At 38.4% G+C, this 26,603-nt stretch overlaps 1 protein-coding gene across 2 annotated transcripts in view; it reads left to right on the plus strand.

Moving 5' to 3' along the window:
* The first annotated feature begins 20 nt into the window (after positions 1 to 20).
* The window catches only part of IGHMBP2 (immunoglobulin mu DNA binding protein 2), a 90,480-nt gene continuing 63,897 nt past the window's right edge, over positions 21 to 26,603 (plus strand). For both annotated transcript variants that reach the window (XM_088146132.1, XM_088146133.1), the window contains exons 1-4: positions 21 to 196; positions 4,912 to 5,081; positions 21,250 to 21,442; positions 22,106 to 22,203. In XM_088146132.1, coding sequence (XP_088002258.1) covers positions 114 to 196; positions 4,912 to 5,081; positions 21,250 to 21,442; positions 22,106 to 22,203 — 544 coding nt within the window. In that variant the 5' untranslated portion in view covers positions 21 to 113. The remainder of the gene's footprint in view (positions 197 to 4,911; positions 5,082 to 21,249; positions 21,443 to 22,105; positions 22,204 to 26,603) is intronic.

Consider the following 26,603-nt stretch of genomic DNA (forward strand, 5'->3'; position numbering starts at 1 on the left):
TTACAGGGACCGTAGGGCAACGAAAGCCCGGTTTTAAGAGGCCGTTGTCGGCACGTCATTGCTTACTTTCTCCGGAACCGGAGTTCTCGGGGTATCCGCTGAAGCCGGCAGCGATGGCGGCGTTGGTGGAGGAGTTTGTGTCCCGGCAAGTGGAGTTGTTAAGGGAGGAAAGAGAGGCCGAGATTTCGGAAGCAAGGTATCACTCTTGGCTAGGGGCAACTGGTTCCTCAGGATTCCTTGGCCCTCATAGCAAAAATATGAGCGTACTTATTTAAGAAGTGATTTAATTCAAGTTATGTATTTTGACGTTCGTAAACATGCTTATTCAACATATCTGTTTCCTAACTGTAAACTGCCGCTAGCCAGCAGTACTGGTTTACAAGCTGGCTTAAAGACATTTATTAGGGCAAGAGTAGGTAAACTGAGGTGTCTTTCTGTCGCCCCTGACCATTGGCCATTAGGTAGAGTTGATGGATGCTGTAATCTAAAACATCTGAAGGGCAGCAGGTTGCCTGTACCTTTGCTAGGGCTATATTCAATTAAACACTGTTTGAGTACTTATGTCACCTGCCTTATAACTGAAGATATCATGAAGCAAATCTGCCGTTTGCAGAATTGTGTCTGCTTAGAAACAAAGGACTATTTTTTTTTTATATTCCTGCAATGATACTAAACATAGCTACCTATGTGAGGGCTAAATTCTATAAACCTATGTAGTATTTTCTTCAGAATAACTATTTATAGGGTATTGCTGGTCAGTTGACCAGAATGATAAAGCAAAAATAGTGACACTGTTTACATGTCATGCTAAACCATAAACTAGATTGCCAGCCATAATGACTGGATTTACAAAGCATGCTGATCCAAAACCAAACAATCATAGCACAGATGTTTATGATGTGGGAACCCAGACAGTATCTTTCTAGCTCTAGGTAGCAGAGTTGAAAGCACTCATGAATACTCAAATTATTCAAACTAATAATTTGAAAATACTCATTAACACATTATAAAATCCAGATACTTGAAGGACTTAAAATATTATTTGGGCTACTTTGAAGTTGCTGATTAATGTGTTCCCTAAATCATAATCATAACAGCTGCAGGCAGTTAGAATAACATATTGGCTAAGAGACTTAAGAGGCTAAAGTCCTGTACCTACTGTAATCCATTGAATGCAGTGGCACTTTCTTTTGATTGGACATGTTCCTTTTTCTGAAGGCCCAGAGAATAAAGCAATTTTTCCAAATGTTCCTACTTCTTTCCTCTCAATTTCAGATTTTTCAAATTCTCAATTTTGGAACAAGGTTATTTTTTCCTTACATTATGGCTATTTGTTTTAAATAACATTGCATATACAGGTAGCCCTTGCTTAATGATCATTTATTTAGCAACTGTTCAAAGTTATGACAATGCTGAAAAAAGTGACTTATGGCCAGTCCTCCCATTTACAATGATTGCAGCTTCCCATAGTCATGTGATCGCCATTTGCACCCTTCCCAGCTGGCTTCCAACAAGCAAAGTCAATGGAGAAGCCTGCAGGAGGTCACAAGTTGTGGTCTTGTGATGTCTCACCCTAACAACTACAGGTGATTCACTTAATGACCACAACTGGGACTGCTGGAACTGCCATCACTAAGTGGGGCAGTCATGTGATATTTTACTTAATGATGCTTCACTTAGTGGCAGAGTTGCTGGTCCCAATTAGGGTCATTAAGCAAGGACTACTTGTATATACATACGCACACACATATAAATAAGAATAGGCACCACTAAAGTTTTAGAGTTGAGCTTGATGGTTTAGATTCAAAATATTGATTTATTAGTTATTTGTGGTAGTATGCTAGTTTTCTTCCTCAAATCTGAATGTCAAGTATTTATTGAACTGTTATTTAAGTAAGCAAACTTTAGATGCTGAATTAAAAAAAAAAACACTTTCCTGAATAGGAAGGGAAGCAACATAATAATAAAGCTACAGTGTACATCTAAAGAACTATATGTTCAGTGCTGTCCATCTGGGAAGGGTCTAGACTTACTTTCCAAATAGTAATCAGAAGCAAATTATTGGTTGATAGTTTCTGTTTTTTTCCCCAGGCTCTAAGGCGAAGAGTGAAGAGAAACACAGTATCTTTGTTCTTTTTGTTGTTTAGTTTATACCTTGCCTTTCTTTTTGTGTAAACAAGGCAGCATACTGTAGAATTTAAAAAAAAACTACAAAGTATAAAGCATTACTGTAAAAGCAGTATCAATTAAAATCAGTATTTAAAATCTGTATCAATAAAATGCCATAAAAATAATTGACAATGAAAAGCTTAGCAACAAAGATATGACTTGCCATTTCCCAAATGGGGGAAGCCAAACACATCTCCTAAAGGAATGGATTCTGTAGCTGAGGTATAACAGAAAATCCTCTCCTGCAGACCAGATAGTGTAGCTTCTGGAAGTGGGTACCTTCAAAAAGGACCAACCTGCTGATTTAAGTAATGGACTGGTTCATAATAAGATTATTAGGCTGTATTTCACTTAGGGCTTTAAAGGTTAACACTGGAACCTTTTGCTGTACCGAGCAGGCAATTGGTAGCCAGTGCAAATCTCTCAGTACAGGCATCATGTACTTCTTGTATTTTATGTACTTGTTAACAGCCTAGCCACTGGAGATGGAGTTTCTGGATACTTTTCAAGAGTTGCCCTATGTGTTGGAGTAGTCAAGATGGGCTGTAATCAACGTGTAGATAATCATCACCAAGTTCAACTGGTGGAAGAGATGCAGTTAGTACACTAGCTGTTGTTATTCAAACATGCTCCTCACCAGAATTATCATCTCCAAATCTGGTGACAGCTGAAGTTAAAGGAGCGTTTTCAAGTCACAAACCTGCTATATTGTGGGGAATACAGTTCCATCCAAAACAGGCTTCACCTCAATCTCTGAGTTCAACTTTTTCTGATTTTCATCCAACACATTACTGAGATTAAGCAATGTTCAAGGTCACTGATTTCTGCCTTGAAGCAGCAGTGCTAGGGAGCAGTATAGCAGGTGTCATCAGCATACTAATGGCATCCCACTCCAAAGTTCTGAAGGACTTCTCCCAGCAATTTCATGTATGTGTTTAACAGCATAGGGACAAGATAGAACTCTGTGGGTCATTATAGGTCAACAATTTATGTGTCAAACAGTAGTCTCCCAATACTATTTTCTGGATACATACCTAGAGGAAGGATCAGGGCCACAGCAAAGCCTACCAGATAGCCCAGAAGGATATCATGGTTAGTGGTGTTGAAAGCTACTGAGAGGTCCAGAAAAACTAGAAGGGTTGTACTCCCCCCATCTACTTTCCAACATAAAACATCCACCAGAGTGATCAAAGCAATCTCAGAACCACATCCTGGACAAAATCCTGTTTAAATTGACCCAGATAATGTTTAAGGAATTGCAATAATTAAGTAAGACAATATACTATGTTTGTTGCTTAGCATAGCCCCTGAAGTGAACTTTTAGAAAGCAAATAGCTGAGATATGTTTAAGATTTCTTCTACCCACCAACACAATAATATCTCAGTGCTTATAGTTGGTAATGGAGTATTTTTCCAGCTGTACCAATATACTGACTTGATTCACACATTGCAAAAAGCTATGACCTGTTTAGCTACAAACAAACTACTGTTTGGGTTTACACAATATGTTAACAAGAGTCAGTAGATTGTGGTGGAGTATAAGTTCAATATATAACTAAATGAAATATTAGCTACAAACAGATAAACAACATAAGGTGGAGGGGGTGACTTTGAGCTTTGCCATTGCATTGTCGAGCAGTGAGGTGTGAGGGAATGAGGAGGAGAGTGATGTGGGAGATCAAGACTATCAGGAAGGAGGGGGTGCTTTCTAGCAGGGGGAAGGAGACAAAAGACAACACAGTCCACGGGGGGAGCGTGGGAAGGGTAAGAGATTTAGGATAGCCACTCCCTAGAATCTCCCAGGGTATATCCAATAGTTGCAGTCATACAGATTTAGTTTGGCAAGATTCTGTCGTTGAGGTGTAAGCAAACAAAGGAACTGTACTTGACTGGACCATTTCATCATTGTTCTTGGGCTGGGCCTGACATGAGGTATATGAATGCAGGGGTATCTAGCAACTGATTTCTGGAGAAATGCAATAACCAGATGTTTTATTATAGCCAAATTAAATGTATGCATATACTCTAAAAACTGTTCAGGACTAAAAATTGTCTGTTCTTTAAACTTGTTACCTTGTCTTGATCTGTTGTTCATTTGCAGATATGAACAAATATTATGTAATTTGTTCCTTGTGTGAAGTATTGAGCTGGAAAACAAGGATAGAAGTAGGGAAGAGGTGGCAAAGTGGCAACTCAATCATCTTTTCACAGGCTGCTTAGCTGGGCAGTAGAGGCGCATAGTGCAAGGCACTGCAGCCGTATGTGGTCCACAGAAGCCTTGGATGGGATCCCTAGAGACCTCCACGTATTACCAAATTATATCTTATAATTTGACAGAAAGGGGAAATTTTTAAATTTATGGCTGGATTAAATGTTATTACTTAGCACAATCTGTGAACCTTGTTACTGTGTCAAAAAAAAAGCCTCAGGTTTTTTAATACTGTTTTCTCTAACTTGATATCCTTCAAATGGAAATTATGAGTGTTCTAGTTCAATACATCTGAAGGTTTGAGAAGACTTGTTTAATATGTTGTAAGCTGCTGAGAGTTGTTTAAGATGGGCAGCCATACAAATCTTTTAAATAAATAAATATTATTGTGTATATGAGAGATGTTTTTTGTAGTCCACCAATATTCTCTCTGGATGGAGGCAAAAAGGGTCAGAGTACAATTTAACTTCTCAGGTGGCATCATCTAGTTATCAACAATTATGTGGCCTTTCTCTTTGTATGATCTTTTCCAGGGCATGGCAAGAAGGCATCTCCCTGAAAGAGCTGCAACGTAGAGGAGTTTGCTTATTGAAACTTGAACTAGCATGTCAAAAAACTGGGTTATATGGCCATCTGCTTGTAACTTTACAGCCTCAAAAACGTGGTTTAGAGACAGAATTACCCTCTAATAGTTTTGGGCCTGGTAAGTAAACAGTGTTAATTTTGAAAGAAAGCATTTTAAAAGGGTAGGCCTAGCTTTAGAAATTGAAGATAGACCTTCATGATGTCATAGGTTCTTTCTGAACCTTTAATGATTTCAGAGTCTTAGAATTATAGCTGTAACATCAAGCAATGAGAAAACTAGACTTCTTTTTGTCAGATTTGGATTTATTAGCAGCACAAATTTTGCAATCTTTTAAAAGTATAATCACACAAGAAAAACAGTCTACTTCTATTATCACAAACATAATAAGTCTGAAGGACAGAGATAAGGAGTTCTAGTATTCAACTCAGTTTTGATAATTTAGAAGAATGAGCGATATATCTTTTTCCTGAAAATAGCTACATTCACATAATCAAAATTAAAATTTGGGGTGCTCTGCTTCATACTAGGCCCCCACCTTGATACTTTTCCGAAAGGCCCTGAAGACATTTTGTCAGCGGGCCTGGGGACCCCAGGCTGATACAGAGCCAGTCAAATGGTTAATTTGAATGTGTTTGTTCCTGCTGGGGGGGAGGGGAGTGTATTGGTTTTTTGTATTTGGGTTTTAATTCTGTAAGCCACCCAGAGTCACCGTGTGTGAGTTGGGTGGCCATATACATCTGTTTAATAAATAAATACTAGGTCAACAAATACTAGGCATAGTTTAGCTGATAGTTTTGGTGGTTAGGATTTAATTAAGGTTGATGGGAATTTGACAGAAGATGCTACAGAAGATGCCTAATTAGGCTTGATCCTATGAAAGGTGCAGTGTGTGAAAACCAAAGCAGACCTATTGTTACAAGATGGTTGGTTAGAAACAGATAAACTAAAATGAGGATGGAGTCTTCTTGAAAATCACAGCTTTGTTCCTTTTCTGACTCGACTTATAAAACGGAGGCAGTCTTGTAAAGTTGATAGTTTACAAGAGACCATAAACAACAATTAGATATGATATACCCTTGAATAGCTTGGTAAGACATGAAGTATAATAAGACTAATTTTTATTTAATCAGTGAGAAATTGTGCTTCATCTCGACAAGCTCTAAACTGTAGAGGAATACAAAGATAAAATAGACAAAGGAAAGCAAGAACCATTGGCAGAACTGTTAAGAGATCATTCCCCCCAAGATCTGGATGGCCCCCACTCTGCTGTTGATTAGAGGAGCCATGAAGACCTGGTTCTTCACCCAGGCTTTTGATGAGGGAGAGTGAGACCCCTTGCTTCATTGCACTTGCCATCTTTTATCTTTTATTGATTTTATTGTAATTTTTTATTGTTGTGAACCTCCCAGAGTTGTTGAGAGTCAGGTGGCAAAGAAATTGAATAAATTATTACTATTATAAAAGGGAAGTAAATGAAAACTCAGTTCTGGGAAAAGAGGGGGCATGAGAAAGAGATTCAAAATAACTGTGCCTTGATTCTATATTTTTATATTTATTTATTTATATTTCAAATTTAGATACCGCCCATCTCACAAAAAATGACTCTGGGCGGCATCTAAATTCTGTATGGTAGAAGAAAGGAAGAAGAGGAACTCTGGCTGGCTTTCAGGATTCTGTTATTTTACCCTGCAACAATAGACTCCCAGTAGACTTGCCAGATTTGCTTCCTGACCTGGCCTACCCTAAGCTGACAAACTTGACTGTTTCAAGTTGAACTTGATTGTTGCCTTTTGTCATGATGGCTCTCTTAAGTAGGATGACAGAGTATCTTGGGGATACTCTCAATGTAGTCAATGGCTATAACAAAGTTTTTGATTTGATTTAATTTGAAATACCACCCCCCTGCCATTAGTCTGGTAGTATTGCTCTCTCCAAAGTTAGATGCTCTTCTGTGAGACCAATTGAGATGTGTGCCTCAGCCAAAAGCTCATGAAAGAACACAGTGGGGTTATCCCTGAATATATATGCTTCTGCTCATCCCATATCCACTTTACTTCTTAGGAGGGAATCTTGCCAGGAGCAATCTGTTTAAAATCTATTTGCAAATACTACATATGGAATCCTATGGAGCTCTAGATTTCTCAGCGGCCATTTCAAACTCAGCTGCAAAAAATTTTTGAGACCATTCTCTTTATTTTGCTATAACTCATTAATTCCAAGTGGGAGCATTTAGGCAACTCTGGCTGATCTCAGAACAGCCAAGGGCCTATCCTGGTTAGTATTTCCATGGAAGAAATCCCTAAGCTGAAGACTAACTGAAGAAGTAACCTGGAAGAAGGCAATAGCAAATCACTGCCATGAAAGCAACGTGTCCATGTAGTCCCCTGGAGTTGAGATGGTCTGAAGAGAAACTGAAATAATGTAACCCATTCTTTATTTTCTCCTCCCCAATTCCACCTTGCCATTGAATTCAAAGGTTATTTTCATCATGTTTTGAAAATGCTTTTTAATTTGAATATCAGCAATTTGTATTCCAGATTATTCTCTTTCCTTTTTTTGCATACTCTCTCTCTTAATTGTAGTGGCAGGAAGTACTGTGAGAAATCCAGATTCTTTTCTTGCATTTCAAATGCATAATGGAATCACAATGGTTGAGGTCAGGGCTACCTCTGGGATAAAGCAGAGGAAGCTGGATTTTTTCTACTAGGGAGCAGAATAAGTGCTTGTTGGATATTCTGCTTAGAGCCAGAGATGCAAGTCAGTATGGATAAATTCTTCATGGATTGTGACAACTTTGGATCTACAATCAACATCGAAAAGACCAGGACCTCCAGTGGGGACAATGGGAGCTTGGTCATGTCTCCACGAGAGGGGAGATGGCACCACAGCTGGATTGGTGGCTGGCAGCAAGTGCTGGCCACCCATCTTGCTCCTGATTAAGGAGGAAGTGAGGAAATGGACCCAGACGATCTCTGGATGGCTGTTCATCGAATGCTAATTGTGGAGATGGCAGCTTCAGCATACAGCTTTCTAGTCAAGTGGCCGGGAGGCAGGGGACCCATCTTTTTTCGAAGTTGCCGTGCAGCCTTTTATGGACACTAGAGCCGCCCAAACCTCATTTCTAAACACTGTGGATCATAATTATTTTTTAATGTAAGGGAGACCTTCCTTTGCAACAGATAAATAATTCTCTTGGGGCTTATCCTTATTTTTGTGACTATATTTTTAAAAGAAGAAATAGAGCTTTAATTTGAATTTGATTAATTCGCAAAAAGCAGGAGGAAAATTGGAATTTAAAAGAGACTTAAAAGTTACTCATTATGAAAAGGGAAGATTTATTTGTTAAAAGTACCCTTTCCCAGGCAGTGACTATTGATACAGAAGTTAACTGCAAGACAAGCTCTGCTTTCGGTAGACTGCGCTCCACTGTATGCAAACGTTGAGGAATCAGCTCAGTAACAAAACTGAAGGTCTACAGAGTCATGTATGCCTGTGATATGTGGACTGTATATCGACGGCATGCAAGACATCTCAATCACTTCCACATGATTGTCTTCGCAGGATATTAGGCATCAGATGGCAAAACAAAGTACCTGACTGTGAAGTTTTATCCAGAGCATGTCTACCATCAGTCTGCATACTGCTAATGAGAGCACAGACCCGATGGGCAGGTCATGACATCTGTATGCTGGACAAGCACATACTGAAGCAGCTCCTTTTTGGGGAACGCTCTGCTGCAAGACGCTCACATGGAGGGCAGAAGGAACATTACAAAGACACGCTAAAGGCCTCCCTGAAGTCGCTTAATGCAGACACAACCACCTGGGAAATGCTGGCACAAAACCATCCTACCTGGTGTGACCCCATCCACAAGGGCTGTCAAGCTTACAAAGCAAAGTGTGCTGCTGAAGCACAATACAAGTGCAAGTTGCATAAGACCAGAGCCACTAGTGCAACAACTGCAGCGCTTATACATGTCTGTCCAACATATACGAGAAGATTCTGTGCTCGAATTGGCCTGATCAGTCATCTTCGGACGTACCATATCTTGTCTTAACATGATACCAGAAAAAAAAAATGGTGTCGAGGTCTTCATCAATGATGATAGATGAACAACAACCACTACCTCTGGTGCCAGATTAACTCCATAATCTTTACATTTTATGCAGAATTGTGGGGTGGGAGCTGTCACTTTCCATTCCTAGTAACAAAATACCGAGGCGGGGGGAGGCAAGTGCCTTGGTGATGACCCCTTCTGTACAGTATTGAATTTTCTCCTTAAAAGCCCATTTATTGTGTCTTTTACAAATGTTTTAAAAGCTTATTTTCTCTTTAATTTTTTTTAATGATACATGTTCCTCTTTGGTTCCTCTTTAAGTGAAATTTTGTTTTATTAGTTGTTTAGTGTAACTCAGTTGTTTGTTGAAACCACAGTAGTAGTAGTAACTATTTAATGTACTGGAAATTAAATGCTGTTGTGTGCTACCTTGTTATGTAGTTTTCAAATATTCTTAATACATTACCAGATTTGTAGAAAATCAGGCACCATTTAATGAATTCTTTCCAATACTTTCCATTTTATTTGTAACATTCTTATATTTGTTTTTTAAAAACAATCCCTAAAATCTTCCAAAAAAGGTTTTTTAAAACAGCAAATCATATTGAGGAAGAGCCCCAGAGGTCTCTTTAATTTAGATCTGGCTCTAAATTAAAGTATTAAAGTAAATTAAAGATAGTAAGTAAATATTATCTAAAAAGTATTATCTAGGTATTTCAAAGCAAATTGCCCAAATACAGTAGCTAACAGTCTGTTGTAACCAAGACTTTTTATTTAGCTTACTGTACTGTGTACTGTGTATTATCTGAGAAAATAAATTTGCTATGGGCCATACCTTCTAACCCAGGTCTTTCACTTTTATGGGGAGCTGTTCATGTTATTAAGTCACTATATCATAATTAAGCAATGCACAGTATTAGCACAGGTTCATGTCTGAGAGAATCTGGTTTCCACATATTTGTAAAGTAATTTTGGCCACGGTCCTGTATCTACCCACCTAAGAGAAAGGCTTATTCATTAAGATTTACTTCTGAGTAAATATTTGAGTTATACTATTTCTCTGGCCTGTTTTAAAAGAAGAGCCTTTATCTTCCTTCCTGCTTGGCTGGGCGCACATCATGTTAAGGCATGGTTTGTATTAATTGCCTAGTTCAAATATACTTTTAATAAAATTTTAAGCCATAAATCATGATTTACAAACCACAGTGGCTGGGTTCAGAAGCCAAAATCAAATGCTATAAGGTTTATTGCAGTTTAGGAATCAAATGACCGTAGTCTTGCAAGTGCCATTTTCCACGAGCTTTATTAAACATCTTCCCATGATGTTGCAGTCACTGAGAATGCCATTTAGTATGTGCACAGTGCTGCATTAATGGTGACACAGAGAGAGAGAGAGAGAAGCATTCTTGAGCTGCCTATTGGCCAGTCCTGTGAAACAATGGGTTCTAGGCATATCTTTCAGTCTGGATCTGTTTTGAATCCCAAGGGTATTTTGTACTGTTCTACCTCTTTTTGCTTAAAAGGGAGATTTAAGATCCTCCTGACACTGTTTTTCCTTGCCACAGACAGCTGGACTAATGATGAATTGTATACTTGAATGAATGCTTCAGCATTGATGACTACCGTGTATCATAGTGGTAATCAGAGAGGAGAATTTTTGTCTTTTTAAAAATGCTATTTAGAAATAGATGTGTGCAGAATTAGACCAAGATGAGCTTTGAAAAGAACTCCAGGGGTCTACACAGTTTCTGAGGGGCCAGTTTTCTGAGATGTGACCCAGAAGTCAACATGAGCTAAAGACATAGTCTGTTAGATTCCGAATTGCTAGGAGGTGAACCTCCAACATTGGGTTCAGTAGTGCAGAATTGCATTTTTCTTCTTATGAGTAAATCAGATGCATGTGGAGAGTTAAAGGAAAATGTTGCTGTGTGAATTTGTACATGGCATTTCTTATGGCTTAAAGGAGAATAGATTCATTGAATCATGACAACTTACATTTAAATTGTTATGGTGAAAGATGCCTGACAGCCTGTATTTAAACAATTGAGTTAATCAGTTTCATTGACAATTCAATTACTTTCTAGAACAGAATGTATTCTCACTGGTGAACACAATCAATACAGTTTTATATTGGTTTTTTGTAACTAAATAGGAATAGGATATAAGAATGTAAAATTTCTTACATTTCTTATATTTACATAGAGATATAATGTGTATATGAGTGTCTCAAAATACTTATGATGTCTGCCAAGCATGGGTTTTAGCATCATTCCAGGGCTTTCTGGAAACCATTCTTATTTCTGGATGTTGCTAGTCAGAGAGCCTAAAGTAACTGATTCTGAGCTCCCCCCTAAAGTGTGTATTTCCATGCTGGCCTGGGTTCTCCTTCTGCTTTTACTTTTTTGAATAAAAAAAATGGGGGATTGCATCTTGTATTAAGCTTTGGTATCCAAAACGTTCTGTAGTGTATTTGAGTTTTGACAGTGGATAAAGGGGTCCCAATGGCCAAATGTGTTCTGGAGCATGTGGATGGAGCTCTTCTGAGCTCTGCGCTAGAATGTTAGGTCTCAGTGGGATTTAAAACCAAGAACTTTGGAAAGAACTACAGTGGGGCAAAAAAGTATTTAGTCAGCCACCAATTGTGCAAGTTCTCCCACTTAAAAAGATGAGAGAGGCCTGTAATTTTCATCATAGGTATACTTCAACTATGAGAGACAAAATGGGGGAAAAAATCCAGAAAATCACATTGTCTGATTTTTAAAGAATTTATTTGCAAATCATGGTGGAAAATAAGTATTTGGTCAATATCAAAAGTTCATCTCAATACTTTGTTATATATCCTTTGTTGGCAATGACAGAGGTCAAACGTTTTCTGTAAGTCTTCACAAGGTTTTCACACACTGTTGCTGGTATTTTGGCCCATTCCTCCATGCAGATCTCCTCTAGAGCAGTGATGTTTTGGGGCTGTCGCTGGGCAACACGGACTTTCAATTCCCTCCAAAGGTTTTCCATGGGGTTGAGATCTAGAGACTGGCTAGGCCACTCCAGGACCTTGAAATGCTTCTTACGAAGCCCCTCCCTCGTTGCCTGGGCGGTGTGTTTGGGATCATTGTCATGCTGAAAGACCCAGCCACGTTTCATCTTCAATGCCCTTGCTGATGGAAGGAGGTGTTCACTCAAAATCTCACGATACATGGCCCCATTCATTCTTTCCTTTACACGGATCAGTCATCCTGGTCCCTTTGCAGAACAATAGCCCCAAAGCATGATGTTTCCACCCCCATGCTTCACAGTAGGTATGGTGTTCTTTGGATACAACTCAGCATTCTCTCTCCTCCAAACACGATGAGTTGAGTTTAGACCAAAACATTCTACTTTGGTTTCATCTGACCATATGACATTCTCCCAGTCCTCTTCTGGATCATCCAAATGCTCTCTAGCAAACTTCAGACGGGCCCGGACATGTACTGGCTTAAGCAGGGGGACACGTCTGGCACTGCAGGATTTGAGTCCCTGGCGGCGTAGTGTGTTACTGATGGTAGCCTTTGTTACTTTGGTCCCAGCTCTCTGCAGGGCATTCACTAGGTCCCCCCATGTGGTTCTGGGATTTTTGCTCACCATTCTTGGGATCATTTTGACCCCACAGGGTAACATCTTGCGTGGGGCCGCAGATCGAGGGAGATTATCAGTGGTCTTGTATGTCTTCCATTTTCTAATTATTGCTCCCACAGTTGATTTCTTCACACCAAGCTGCTTGCCTATTGCAGATTCAGTCTTCCCAGCCTGGTGCAGGTCTACAATTTTGTTTCTGGTGTCCTTCGACAGCTCTTTGGTCTTGGCCATAATGGAGTTTGGAGTGTGACTGTTTGAGGTTGTGGACAGATGTCTTTTATACTGATAACAAGGTCAAACAGGTGCCATTACTACAGGTAACGAGTGGAGGACAGAGGAGCCTCTTAAAGAAGTAGTTACAGGTCTGTGAGAGCCAGACATCTTGCTTGTTTGTAGGTGACCAAATACTTATTTTCCACCATGATTTGCAAATAAATTCTTTAAAAATCAGACAATGTGATTTTCTGGATTTTTTTTCTCATTTTGTCTCTCATAGTTGAGGTATACCTATGATGAAAATTACAGGCCTCTCTCATCTTTTTAAGTGGGAGAACTTGCACAATTGGTGGCTGACTAAATACTTTTTTGCCCCACTGAAGAAGGAATATAAGGTGTCCTAATTAACTTTCTTGGATTTTCCTGGGATGCATAGCAGTATCACTTGGTATGACTGACAGTTTTGCCTGCTTTGTGTCTTGTGATGTACAGATGTGTAATAAATTATTATTGTTTTATATATAGCTGATTTCAATAAACAACCAGGGTTTTTTTTTCTTATGAAAGCCTGGATTCTCATTGGATGCATAATTTATGAATCCATCGGACCTGACCCACTTTCAGTCTCATCCGTACAGACTACAGTCTGCATGAGAGCTTTTAAAAATCTTATCTGCTATGTTATTTTTGAGTACATTAGACCATTATGAAGATAGCGGAAGGATGGTCAGGCAAATTCAGAGTATGCCCAAGTAGTGACATACATGCCTATTTTTCTGTTCATTTCATTCATTTTTAAATCTTATTTTAATCAAAAATGATTGCATTTTGATTGGCACTGTACCAGTTTAGCATCAAAATGTTCTAGTTTCCTTACAAATTGTTATAATTTCCACATATCCTGTGAGTTGACAGATGACTTAGTATCCTTTATAAAACAAATACTGTATAGTCCTTCTGTTGTTGTTGTTGTTTAGTCGTTAAGTCGTGTCCGACTCTTCGTGACCCCATGAACCATATTGCGCCAGGCCTTCCTGTCCTTCACTGCCTTCCTGAGTTTGCTCAGTTTCATGCTCATTGTTTCAGTGATGCTATCTAACCATCTCATCCTCTGCCGTCCTCTTCTCCTTTTGCCTTCAATCTTTCCCAGCATCAGGGTCTTCTCCAAAGAGATCTCTCTTTGCATTAGGTGACCAAAGTATCTGAGCTTGACCTTCATTATCGATCCTTCCAATGAGCAATCAGGGTTGATTTCCTTTAAGATTGACTGGTTTGACCTCCTAGCAGTCCAGGGGACTCTCAAGAGTCTTCTCCAGCACTATAGTTCAAAGGCATCAATTCTTCGGCGCTCAGCCTTCTTTATGGTCCAGCTCTCACAGCCATACATTACTACTGGAAAAACCATAGCTTTGACTATGCGGATCTTTGTCGGCAAGATGACGTCTCTGCTTTTTAATATGCTATCTAGGTTTGCCATAGCTTTCCTCCCAAGGAGCAAGCGTCTTTTAATTTCATGGCTGCAGTCTCCGTCTGCGGTGATCTTGGAGCCCAAATAAATGAAGTCTGTTATGCTTCCATTTCTACCCCTTCTATTTGCCAGGAACTGATGGGTCCAGATGCCATGATCTTAGTTTTTTTAATGTTGAGTTTCAAGCCAGCTTTCGCACTCTCCTCTTTCACCCTCATCAAGAGGCTCTTTAGTTCTTCTTCACTTTCTGCCATTAGGGTGGTATCGTCTGCATATCTGAGATTGTTGATGATTCTCCCTGCAATCTTAATTCCGGCTTGTGATTGTTCCAGCCTGGCATTTCTCATGATGTACTCTGCATATAGGTTAAATAAGCAGGGTGACAGTATACAGCCTTGTCGTACACCTTTCCCTATTTTGAACCAATCGGTTGTTCCATGACCGGTTCTAACTGTTGCTTCCTGGCCCACATACAGATTTCTCAGGAGACAGGTAAGGTGGTCTGGTACTCCCATCTTTTTAAGAATTTGCCACAGTTTGTTGTGATCCACACAATCAAAGGCCTTTGCATAGTCAATGAAGCAGAAGTAGATATTTTTCTGGAACTCTCGTGCTTTCTCCATGATCCAGCGAATGTTGGCGATTTGATCTCTAGTTCCTCTGCCTCTTCGAAACCCAGCTTGTACATCTGGTAGTTCTCGGTTCATGTATTGCTGAAGCCTAGCTTGTAGGATTTTGAGCATAACCTTGCTAGCATGTGAAATGAGTCCAATTGTGCGATAGTTTGAGCATTCTTTGGTATTGCCCTTCTTTGGAATTGGAACATAAACTGACCTTTTCCAATCCTGTGGCCACTGTTGCGTTTTCCAAACTTGCTGGCATATTGAGTGCAGCACTTTAACACCATCATCTTTTAGTATTTTAAATAACTCAGCTGGAATACTGTCATCTCCACTAGCTTTGTTCTTAGCAATGCTTCCTAAGGCCCATTTGACTTTACTCTCTAGGATGTCTGGCTCAAGGTCAGTGATCACACCAGCGTGGACATCAGGGACATTAAGATCTTTCTTGTATAGTTCTTCTGTGTATTCTTGCTACCTCTTCTTAATCTCTTCTGCTTCTGTTAAGTCCCTGCCTTTTTTGTCCTTTATCATGCCCATCTTTGCACTAAACGTTCCTTTCATATCTCCAATTTTCTTGTAGAGATCTCTAGTCTTCCCCATTCTATTGTTTTCCTCGATTTCTTTGCATTGTTCATTTAAGAAGGCCTTCTTATCTCTCCTTGCTATTCTCTGGAAATCTGCATTCAGTTGCTTATATCTTTCCCTTTCACCCTTGCTTTTCGCATTCCTTCTTTCCATAGCTATTTGTAATGCCTCATCAGACAGCCATTTTGCTTTCTTGCATTTCTTTTTCTTTGGGATGGTTTTAGTTGCTGCCTCCTGTACAGTGTTACGGACCTCCGTCCATAGTTCTTCAGGCACTCTGTCTACCAAATCTAATCCTCTAAATCTATTCATCACCTTCACTGTGTACTCACAAGGAATATGATCTAAGTCATACCTGAGTGGTCTAGTGGTTTTCCCTACATTCTTCAATTTAAGCCTAAATTTTGCAGTAAGAAGCTCGTGATCTGAGCCACAGTCAGCTCCTGGTCTTGTTTTTGCTGTCTGTATAGAGCTTCTCCATCTTTGGCTGCAAAGTATATAATCAATCTGGTTTCGGTATTGACCGTCTGGTGATGTCCATGTGTAGAGTCGTCTCTTATGTTGTTGGAAAAGAGTGTTTGCTATGACTAGCTTGTTCTCTTGACAGAACTCTATTAGCCTTTGCCCTGCTTCATTTTGTACTCCAAGGCCAAACTTGCCTATTATTCTGATTACTCCTTGACTTCCTACTTTAGCATTCCAATCCCCTATGATGAAAAGGACATCTTTTTGGTGCTAGTTCTAGAAGGTGTTGTAGGTCTTCATAGAAGCGGTCAACTTCAGCTTCTTCAGCATCAGTGGTTGGGGCATAGACTTGGATGACTGTGATATTGAATGGTTTGCCTTGAATACGCACTGAGATCATTCTGTCGTTTTTGAGGTTGTACCCCATTACTGCCTTTCCCACTCTCTTATTCACTATGAGTGCAACTCCATTTCTTCTAAGGGTTTCTTGCCCACAGTAGTAGATATAATGGTCACCCAAATTAAATTCACCCATTCCCGTCCATTTCAGTTCGCTGATTCCCAAGATGTCGACGTTCAATCTTGTCATCTCATGTTTGACCACATCCAGCTTGCCTTGGTTCATAGATCTTACATTCCAGGTACCTATACAATATTGTTCTTTACAGCATCGGACCTTCTTTTCGCTTCCAGATACATCCACAGCTGAACGTCCTTTCGGCTTTGGCCCAGCCGCTTCACTCTTTCTGGAGCTACTTGGAATTGCCCTCCGCTCTTCCCCAGTAGCATATTGGACACCTTCCGACCTGAGGGGCTCATCTTCCGGCGTCATATCTTTTAGCCTTTTAACATTGTCCATGGGGTTTTCTTGGCAAGGATACTGGAGTGGGTTGCCATTTTCTTCTCCAGTGGACCACATTTTGTCAGAACTCTCTGCCATGACCTGTCCGTCTTGGGTGGCCCTGCACGGTATAGCTCATGGCTTCACTGAGTTACGCAAGCCCCTTCACCACGACAAGGCAGTGATCCATGAAGGGGTATAGTCCTTCTAGATCCTGTCAAATGATGGTTCACCATTCTGTTTCTAACATATAAACTCTTTGATATTATATATTAAACTAGTTCTTCCTTAGATATGAAAGATGGCTGGGTGACTTTGGGCCAGTTAATTTCTCTCAGCCTAACCTACCTCACAGGGTTGTTGTGGGGAAAATAGGAGGCAAGAGCAATAGATATGAATGCTGCCTTGAGTTGCCCCCAAATAAATATGGAATAAAATTAAATAAAAATTTTTGTAATAGATGTTTGTTTTGCATAACTTTCTTTAAAAATGTTTCAATACCTGAGATAAATTTTGTTTTGCTACTTGATTAAGGGTTAATACAGGATAGAAATGCCAAAAATAAGTATAAGGTATGTTATTATCCAATTTTAACTTTAGGATCACTGATACATGGTTTGACCCCAAAATTGCCCCATTTCAGCTTGTTGATTCTGACTTAAAATTTAGAGACCAGTAAGTAATCGATTCTTGAGTAAGATCAATGTCTGTTTCGGTAATATATAAATCCATTTGATTGGAGATTCATAGTTCCTAGTGTATTAATTAATCTCTGAGCCTGCATAATTTTCTGAAGACTTTTATACAATAAATTTTGTCCTTTAAATTTTTGTGTATCCATTTCCTCCAAATTGTGCCTGCAGTGATGTTTAAATTTATTCCTAATAATCAAGTTCTCTATGCCAAATCTGTTTAAACATTGAATTACTTTCTGAAGGAAATCTATTTGTCCTGGGTTAGGGAGAATATATTGAAGCAATTTAATTGTCCAGTTTCCCTTTTATAAAAATAAACCTCCCATCTCTATCCTTTTGTATTCTTTACTATAAAATTCAAATTAGTTTTATTTGACGTGCCATATCTCTTGATTTATTTGTTCTCCCAGCAAATTTTTTTTACAAAATAGTTTCCCTTTATGCCTTCCTTTATATATGTTTCATGTAGCATTACTATACTATATAGATGGATTTAAACATCTAAAATATTTACTAATTCAAATCCTTTTGATTATATCTCCTAAACTTCCACATTCAAAGAAACTGTTTCTTGATCACTCACAAGGATCGTCTTTTCTTGCTAATATTAACTTACTTTTCATATACAGGTAGTCCATGCTTAAAAACCACAGTTGGGACCAGAATTTAGGTTGCTAAGTAATGTGGTCATTAAGCAAATCATCACATGACCAGGCCTGATTTTACAACCTTTTTTGCGGTGGTGGTTAAGCGAATCACCATGGTCATGAAGTGAATCATGTAGTCATTAAGCAAATCATGTTAAGTTAATCATGCAGTTCCCCATTGATTTTGCTTGCTGGAAGCTGGCTGGGAAGGTCACAAATGGCGATCAAGTGACCCTGGGACACTGCAGTCATTGTAAATGCAGGCTGGTTGCCAAGTGGCCAGATCGTGATCACGTGACCATGGGGGCGCTGCAATGGTCATAACTTCAGGCACCAGTTGTAAGTCACTTTTTTTAGTGCTATCGTAACTTTGAATGGTTGCTATACAAATAAGCAAGGATTACCTGTAATTTAGATTATTTTCAAGCTGAAAACCCTCTGAAACAATTGCATTGAATAAGAGCCTTTTTACCTATTTTTTCCCTCCATATGTCCTTCCTCCCTCCTTCCCTGTCCCTATATCCCTTGCTTGTCTAAATCTCCCATTCCAACCCTTCCACCCCTCTTCAAACCATATACTATATGAAGCTACAGGTAATCCCTGGGTTAAGAAAGCCCAGTTTACAGACGACCCGTAGTTAAGAATGGAGCCTATGTAGCAAAATTCAAGTTAAATGCACAATGATTTGAGTTAATTACACAATACTACTTACAAAATATTATACAATAATACCGTTCTGGCTTACATACAAATTCGACTTAAGGACAGACCTTGGGACGGAACTTGTTCTTAAAATGGGGACTACTTGTATTTATAGAAAAAAAATTACAAAAGCTCAGTAAGAGCCCCTCTACAGGCCAAGGAGGTGATGCTGTGCTCTACTCCTCCCTCCTAGCTAATCATACTCATTTATTAGCATTTAGCCTGTTTTCCCCCCCCTTTCTCCTAAGGTGATATTAAATAATAAGGCTCTAATTCATAGAGTTCATAGTCCTAACTGTTTTTGCCGTCTTTTTCATTCTATCTTCTTGCAACTACAGATGTCCTTCAGAAGTTCCCAAATCATCTTTTGTGCTAATAATGCAGGTGATTTTTCTTAAGGTCATCCAAAACTCTGTTTATTTCTTGAAGAGTAGAAATTATATTCAAGTATCAAGGAAGGAAAATAATTTGAATAATTTAAATAATTAATTTGAAAGAAATCCTTCACTTATTCCTTGTTTAGTTGCTTGGAGAGGGGGTTGAACTGTTTCCTTTTCTGTAGCTTGGCTGATATCCTGAAATAACATCACTTTATCTCCTCCTCAATTTCTTTCTTCTAGCTCACATTTCTTTTAAATAGGTTTGTCTCTTATGCATGCATGAGAAATGTATTACAATGTCTCTCAGTCTTTGTATCTTTGTGAACCTAGGAGTAAACACTCTATTTGCATATTCAATATTCCTATCCATAGATTTTAGATGAGGAAACAATTACGTTTTGTCACCAAGTGATCAATCAATTTTATCAACATTCTCAGCAGTTTCTCTAAACCTCTGATCCTTAGATTATTTCTTTGATCTTGCAAATCTGCCAAATTTATCTTGATATCTGAAATATCTTTTGGAACTGTTTCTATCTACAGATGCATTCTGTATGCTAGAATCATGTGCTTGGCTAGTTGTTTGACATTTGCTTTGACATTTCCTTAAACTGCTTATTAATTTATTATACCTGCTAAGTTCTCTCTTATCAGTATTATGGTCTTCTCCCATTCCAGTTTTAGGTCTTGCCTGAGTTGTCTGTTCAATACTTGATTGAATGAGAATCAGTGTGTTGTTTACCACAATGATTTATCTTAGCTGCTTCACCTCTAAATGTCTTTATTGTTGATTTTTTTCCTCTTCATTGCTGGAGGAGTGATGAGATTCATGTATTTGTAATTCCTTCAGATAGGCTGTAATTTCTTTGCCTTTATGTGAGGTGCCTTTTCTCGACATTTTTCCTTTCTTTGATCTTCTAAAACAGGAGTTCAGCTAAGTCAGAAAGCTGAAATCTGCTTTAATTAGAAATCTGAAATAAGCTGGGTCAAGAGGAGAGCAATGGGCTCAACACCATCTTCTCTGGTGGCTGGCCATTCCCCCTTACATTCCATTGATAAAGTGATCATTACTAAGATATGATATTGAGTTATTGGTGCCAGGTTAGCTAGGAAGCAAATTTCCATATTAAGCATATTTAGATATATCAACATGGTTATAACCGTAAAGTAACTACTTCCCAGGATTGTGCAAAATTTGAATTTGAACCATTTCAAATTAGAAATGCCTGCTTCAAGTTCAGAATAGTTGCTTCAAGTGTGAAACAGGTGTTTTGTATACAAGACAGGGTGTTTAGATCATTTTGGATGGGTTTTGAATCCAAAACAGGTGTTTCACACTTAAAACTGTTTGCACACATACTGCCTTTAAAAGACATTTTAAAATATTTTTTTTCCTGCACTCATATTAAAAAGGAATTATGAGAGCTGCATAAAATAAATACTTGAAAATACTGGGTCCCTTTTGGTTGTATTGTAATAGGTGTCCTTCTACCTAGTCCATAATTTATGCAGCAGTTAACCAGTGTGTGATGAAATTGTTGAAATGAAATCTCAAGATATTGAATTCTAAGCTCAGTATCAACTTTTATCTTTTTTTTCCTACCCTAGTTTAAGGAGATGTTTTTGTAATCGACTAATCTGATTCTTGCTGAGTGTGTATGAATACAGAGGAGATGGGGAATCCTGTGAGAAACAGGCCATTTGCTATTTAGAATGAGATGAGTGAATTTCATGAGGTCCCTAAAGTTGTTAATGAGAAAGTGCTCTGCTAAATTATTGGGACCATAGCTCAGTGGTAGGCTACATGCTTTGTGTGCAGGCTATTCTTATTCCTCTCTAGTTAGGACTCAGGTGACCTATGATGGTTTCAATATTGGGGAGCTGAAATTAGAGTGCATAGAATCAGGCTAGGTAGACAATCTGGCCTGGGATAAGATTTGTTTGTTGCTTTGCAGTCTAAATTTTGTTCTTTGTCATGATTTATCTTCTGCAGGTGACATAGTGGGACTTTATGAAGCGGCTGGACAAAATAATCAGATCTGCACAGGAATTGTCACCCGGATGGCCTCCAATTCAATTACTATTGCAGTTGATGAGCCTCAGAGTAACCTTGTAAGTTTAGATGAGGAGAATTTGTACCGTCTGTTGAAACTTGCCAATGATGTTACATACAACAGACTCAAAAGGTAAACTGCTAACAAAGGATGATTATGGACGTTTTGTGTCTTAAATAGAGAATAAAGATTTCTTTATTTAAAAAGCTATAGTAACTTGTCAAGTATTTACAGCTGATCATAACCCGAGTGCTGAGAGCAAGTAAGGAGAGCAGTTATAAGAGGTATAAGCAGGGAAATCCTTCTCCATTTGCTTTCATTGTACTGAGATTCTGGCTGATAGCCTTATAGATGCATGATTATTTCCACATTTTTATAATACAATTTTGTTCAGTAGTTTATGGGCAGCTGCATTTTTGTCATACAGGGTACTTTATAATGCATATGGTGATAACATGTTGGTAATCTGGGTCTTTTCTTTGTGAAAGCGCAGAAACAAATAGGCTTCAGATGGCATGTTCCTGTTGGGTTAAGTTGGCATGTGGCTGGAAGTTCATTTTTTTTCCCCTGAATGAAGCAGTTAGTGGAAGAGAAGCTAATTTAACTTCTAATTACTAAATTCTAATTACTAAATTCCTGGGAAGTTTCAGTATGGTTCTGAGACTATGATATTCATTTCAGGATGATCACACAACAGTTGTAATTATCTGGGATATTATTGCTTGATGTTATTTCCTAAGTTCTGAAGGAATTGTCTTTAAGATTCAGTTGTTTTTATTTTATTCTCTTTGGAAGGGCTTTAAATACACTTAATCACTATCGGTCTGGTCCAGCATCTGATCTTATTGATGTGCTGTTCTGTTCTTCTGAACCTAGTGGTGCCAGTGATACAAGTAAGAATTCTTTCTCTTTTTTTAATGAATGGTGAAAAATCAGGGGAATGAAGTTGTTCAGTATGTGTTATTTAAACTGCAACTTGCATCCCTAAAAAGCCTTTGTCTGCCCTCTGTGATGCCCCTTGAAGAAAAGATACAAATGAACTTCTTTTTCTTCTTTCAGCGTCTTTTTGCACTGACTTGGCATACATTACACAAATATAAATATTTATGTCATAGAAGGCAAACATTTATATATGGGCAAGTATTGTTGTATATTGTCTTTATAGATCTGGTTACAGCACCAGAACAAATGTGTATTCTTTTAACCAACAATAAAGTCAAATGTTGATTAGATTCTCACATCCTGCTAAAACATAATGTGAGGTGTTGAGGCTTAGCACAATATGGGATACCACCACAGTGGTTCTGAATAGTGCATATCTTGAAAATTCTCCCTCCATTTTTCCATCTTTAGTAAACATTCTGGCAAGGAACACAAAATTGCATATTTGATTTAATTTTTCACCATTTAGGTATAACTTGTAATTGTTCCCTGCATTTTCCCTGTTGGACACAATCACCTCAGCCCTTTGATACATTAATTTTTCAAAACCACATTCCTTGTTGCATCACTCAGTGCAAATCACTTGGGCACTTCCCCCATGCTGCTAATGTAATCATAAGCCTTCATTGAACATCATGTTAAATACATTAAAGAGCCAAGGGGATATCATGCATCCTTGTTTTTGCCCCTGCTCAGTATTATATTGTTTCCTAAGCATTCCATTTATTCTCATCTGTGTCTTATTCCCAGTATATACACCTCTTTTATTGCATTCAGCAGCAAACCTTCAGCTCCATATTCATGAAAAACATTCCGTAATTCAAATCTATTTATTTATAATCCACTTTCTTTAAATCAACAAGTGTCCGATAAACTTGCTTTTTCATATATACATTTCTCAAGTACTGCCAAAGAACAAAAAACTGATCTGCTCACTGCCCCTCCCCCCACCTGGGATAAAGCTGCACTGCATTTTCCAGTTTTGCTCGTTATCACCTCTCATACCTTTTCAATGAGAATTCTGCAAAATGCCTTGCTTCTCAGGCACACTTAAGGAACTCATTTCCTGTAGTTCTTGCATTCACTCTTGCTACCTTTCTCTTTGTACAGAAAAACAATAACAGCATTCTTCCAGTTGTCAGACACAGTTGTCTTCTTCACACACTTTAAACAAGTAGACAAGCAAACTATAACCCTATTTTAACATTTTTCTAGGTACATCATCAGTGCCTGCATCCTTAACTTTTTCCAACATTTTCATAGCATTTATGACTTCCTTTTAATCAATATTTTCTTGGGCACTAACATTTATAGCATTAATTTCTTATTCTTTGTCATACTACTATCAGTCCCTTATAAATCTCTAAAATATTTCTTTTGGCATTCCTTCACTTCAGTTTCACCCCAGATCATCATTCCATCACTTTTATTTTTAGTTCCCTTCACTCTTCAGAAAGTTTTTTGTTTAGCTCTGTTCATCCATTTCCAAAGTATTTTTTAATTTCCAGCAAGTTAACTCTGCATTTTGTCTGCTTCTTTAAATCTTAACTATTCCTAGCTCTCTCTGACTATATTCTTTCCAACTCTTTTTGCTCTGTATACATACCAAAGACTATCTCCTTCTCATCCTTATTTTTTAACTATCAGCATTTTTTTTTACTTCTTCATTCCACCAGCTTATCACAAAGCCAATTGTGCCCATAGATACAATTCCTACTGTTAGAAAGCACTGTAATATACATAATTATAATATGAAGCTACATTGAAATCTGTAGGGAGAATTTTTTTCCCCTAATGTGAATGAAGCAACTTATCTGTCCTCAAAAAATATAGGTGGCTATGTAAGTCTTTTTAGCAGCAAGCCTATCTGTGAGGAAAAGATCACAGTCGTATAATGCCTCTTTTCTGGTGGATAATAATGGCACATAATGCTTGTTTAGTATTGTGTGAATCCAACCACTGCGCTCTGTTAAACCATAAACTATGGTTTATATTATGTGAGTCATACTACTTTAGCTTATACATCAATACAAATTAAAATAAAACTTTAGCTTTATATATAGGCATACCTCGGAGATGTGGGTTCGGTTCCAGACCACTGCAATAAAGCGAATATCGCAATAAAGCGAGTCTGACAAATTTTTTGGTTTCCTAGTGCATATAAAAGTTGTGTTTACACTATACTGTAGTCTGTTAAGTGTGCAATAGCATTATGTCTAAAAAAATGTACATACCTTAATTAAAAAATACTTTATTGCTAAAAAATGCTAATCAATATCTGATAGACTTGCTTGACACAGGGTTGCTGCAAACCTTCAATTTATTAAAAAAATCACGCAATATCTGTGAAGCTCAATAAAGCAAAGCGCAATAAAATGAGGTATGCCTGTATATATAGGTAATGTATACAAAGTCCCATGTATATAAAGGCCAGCCAATGGATATAAGGGCCAATCTGTCAGGGAAAAAACGCACAGAACAACTCTTGGGTTATTCTGTTGTGAACAGAGGAGACAGAATGCTTTTAGAAACTCCCCTACGTTAAAAACAAGAAAACCTTCCTGCACTCAGAAGGCTCAGCATGGAGAAAACTAGAACTTGGGAATCATATAGTATAAAGACAGTTGGTAACCACCAGAGGTCAGCATTTTCCTATGAGAGCATAGACACAACAGTGCTATTGCCACTTTTCCCAAAATGTGCTTACTCTGCAGGAAAAAAAATATTTCAGCATCTGTGTAAAGACAGAAAAATTCTGATAATACCAAAGAAGGTTGTTCTGTTTAACCTGGTATACACTTCAGAGCAATCTCTACTTTTGTCAGATTCTCTTTTGTTTGAAATGTCTCTTCTTCCCACCTGTCCTTATGATCAACTATCAGAGGAGAAATCAGAGAGGACTGGCTTTAGGGATCAAGGACAGCAGGTAACTCTAGGATGCCTCTCTTCCCTTCATCATTTCCTGGACTTTTCACTCTAATTTTTTCCAAGACTTTGACTGGAATTACTTTGCTCCAGTCCAATTTCTTCAGCTACCTTTTTATTATTAATAATAATTTATTAAACTTGTCTGCCACCTGACTCTCAATGAATCTGGGCATTAGTGTAGTACAGTGGTACCTCTAGTTACGAACTTAATCCGTTCTGTGACTCTGGTTGCAACTCAAGTTGGTCTCAAGTCGAGGTAAAGTTTCCCATAAGGTTCAATGTAAATACGGTTAATCCGTTCTGTCCTCCGAATTTGGTCGCACCACGAGGCAAATTTCCCCATAAGGTTCAATGTAAATACGGCTAAACAGTTCTGAAACATATACATTTTATTTTTAAACTTCAAAAACCTTCCAAACGCCACAAAACACACCACAAGCCTCACCGAACATCTCCTTGCTACCGCGATCTCGCCCACAGGAAGCCACGACCGCATGGCAGCAGGGAAAATGGCCGCGGATCTGGTTCGTAAGTAGAGGCGAGTTCGTAAGTAGAGGTAAATTTTTGGGGCCAGAGCTGGTCGTATCTCGAAAAATTCGTAAGTAGGGGCGTTCGTAAGTAGAGGTACCACTGTATATGATTTATGATATAGTATATGATTATAATATTTGTTTGCCCTAAAGCACTCTACCATATAAACTAGCTAACAAGCTCTGAAAAAATACTTTTCTCAGATCTTGCTCTCTAGCTTTATGGTGTTTGTTGGTTTTATGAATCACTGCCTCTGGCTATTCCTTATTCAGAGTAGTCATTTGATCACATTGAATTCCAACCAATTAGAACATCAGCTCAATTTTATATGAGTTTTTATCTATGGTAAAGGCTAGCATAAACAATCAAATACTTACTGGTGCTGGACTACTTTTAGCAGTTCAGTGGTTTTTCTTCTGAGTTTAAAATAGTTCCAGTTGGATTTTGGGCATCATTCTATCCTGATGCATGGAAGAAAAGGTTAAAAATGTGGTGCCTTGATTAAGTTAGCTGGGGAACAGAAGCAAGAGTATACTGTTGTACTATCCTGCTTTAGCCTTGCCATAGATATTTAGGTCATCATAATAGGAGCAGATGCTGGACTAAGTAGCCCTTTGGTCCTGTATAGCTGTTCTTACATTCTTAATAGGGCTGGATCATAAAAGAAACACCTAATTTTCTGAAAGTGCTGCCTGAAGAGGGTTTTCTGAAGCTTATGTACAAATGAATGTGCACATACAGTACATTACTTTCTTCAGCATTATGTTTTTTGATAGCTGTGTGCAGGTGCATTTGGTGTCATTCAGAGGTAACAGAATATCAGCCCCATAGCTGAAAGCAGTACTACTTCCTTAAGTACTAGTAGCATTCAAGTAGTAAAGTCCAAAAGAAG

This window comes from Python bivittatus, unplaced genomic scaffold (assembly GCF_059951505.1).
Source record: "Python bivittatus isolate LINGU-HERP-01145 unplaced genomic scaffold, Pbiv_v1 ctg000480_np1212, whole genome shotgun sequence".
NCBI classification, from domain to species: domain Eukaryota; kingdom Metazoa; phylum Chordata; class Lepidosauria; order Squamata; family Pythonidae; genus Python; species Python bivittatus.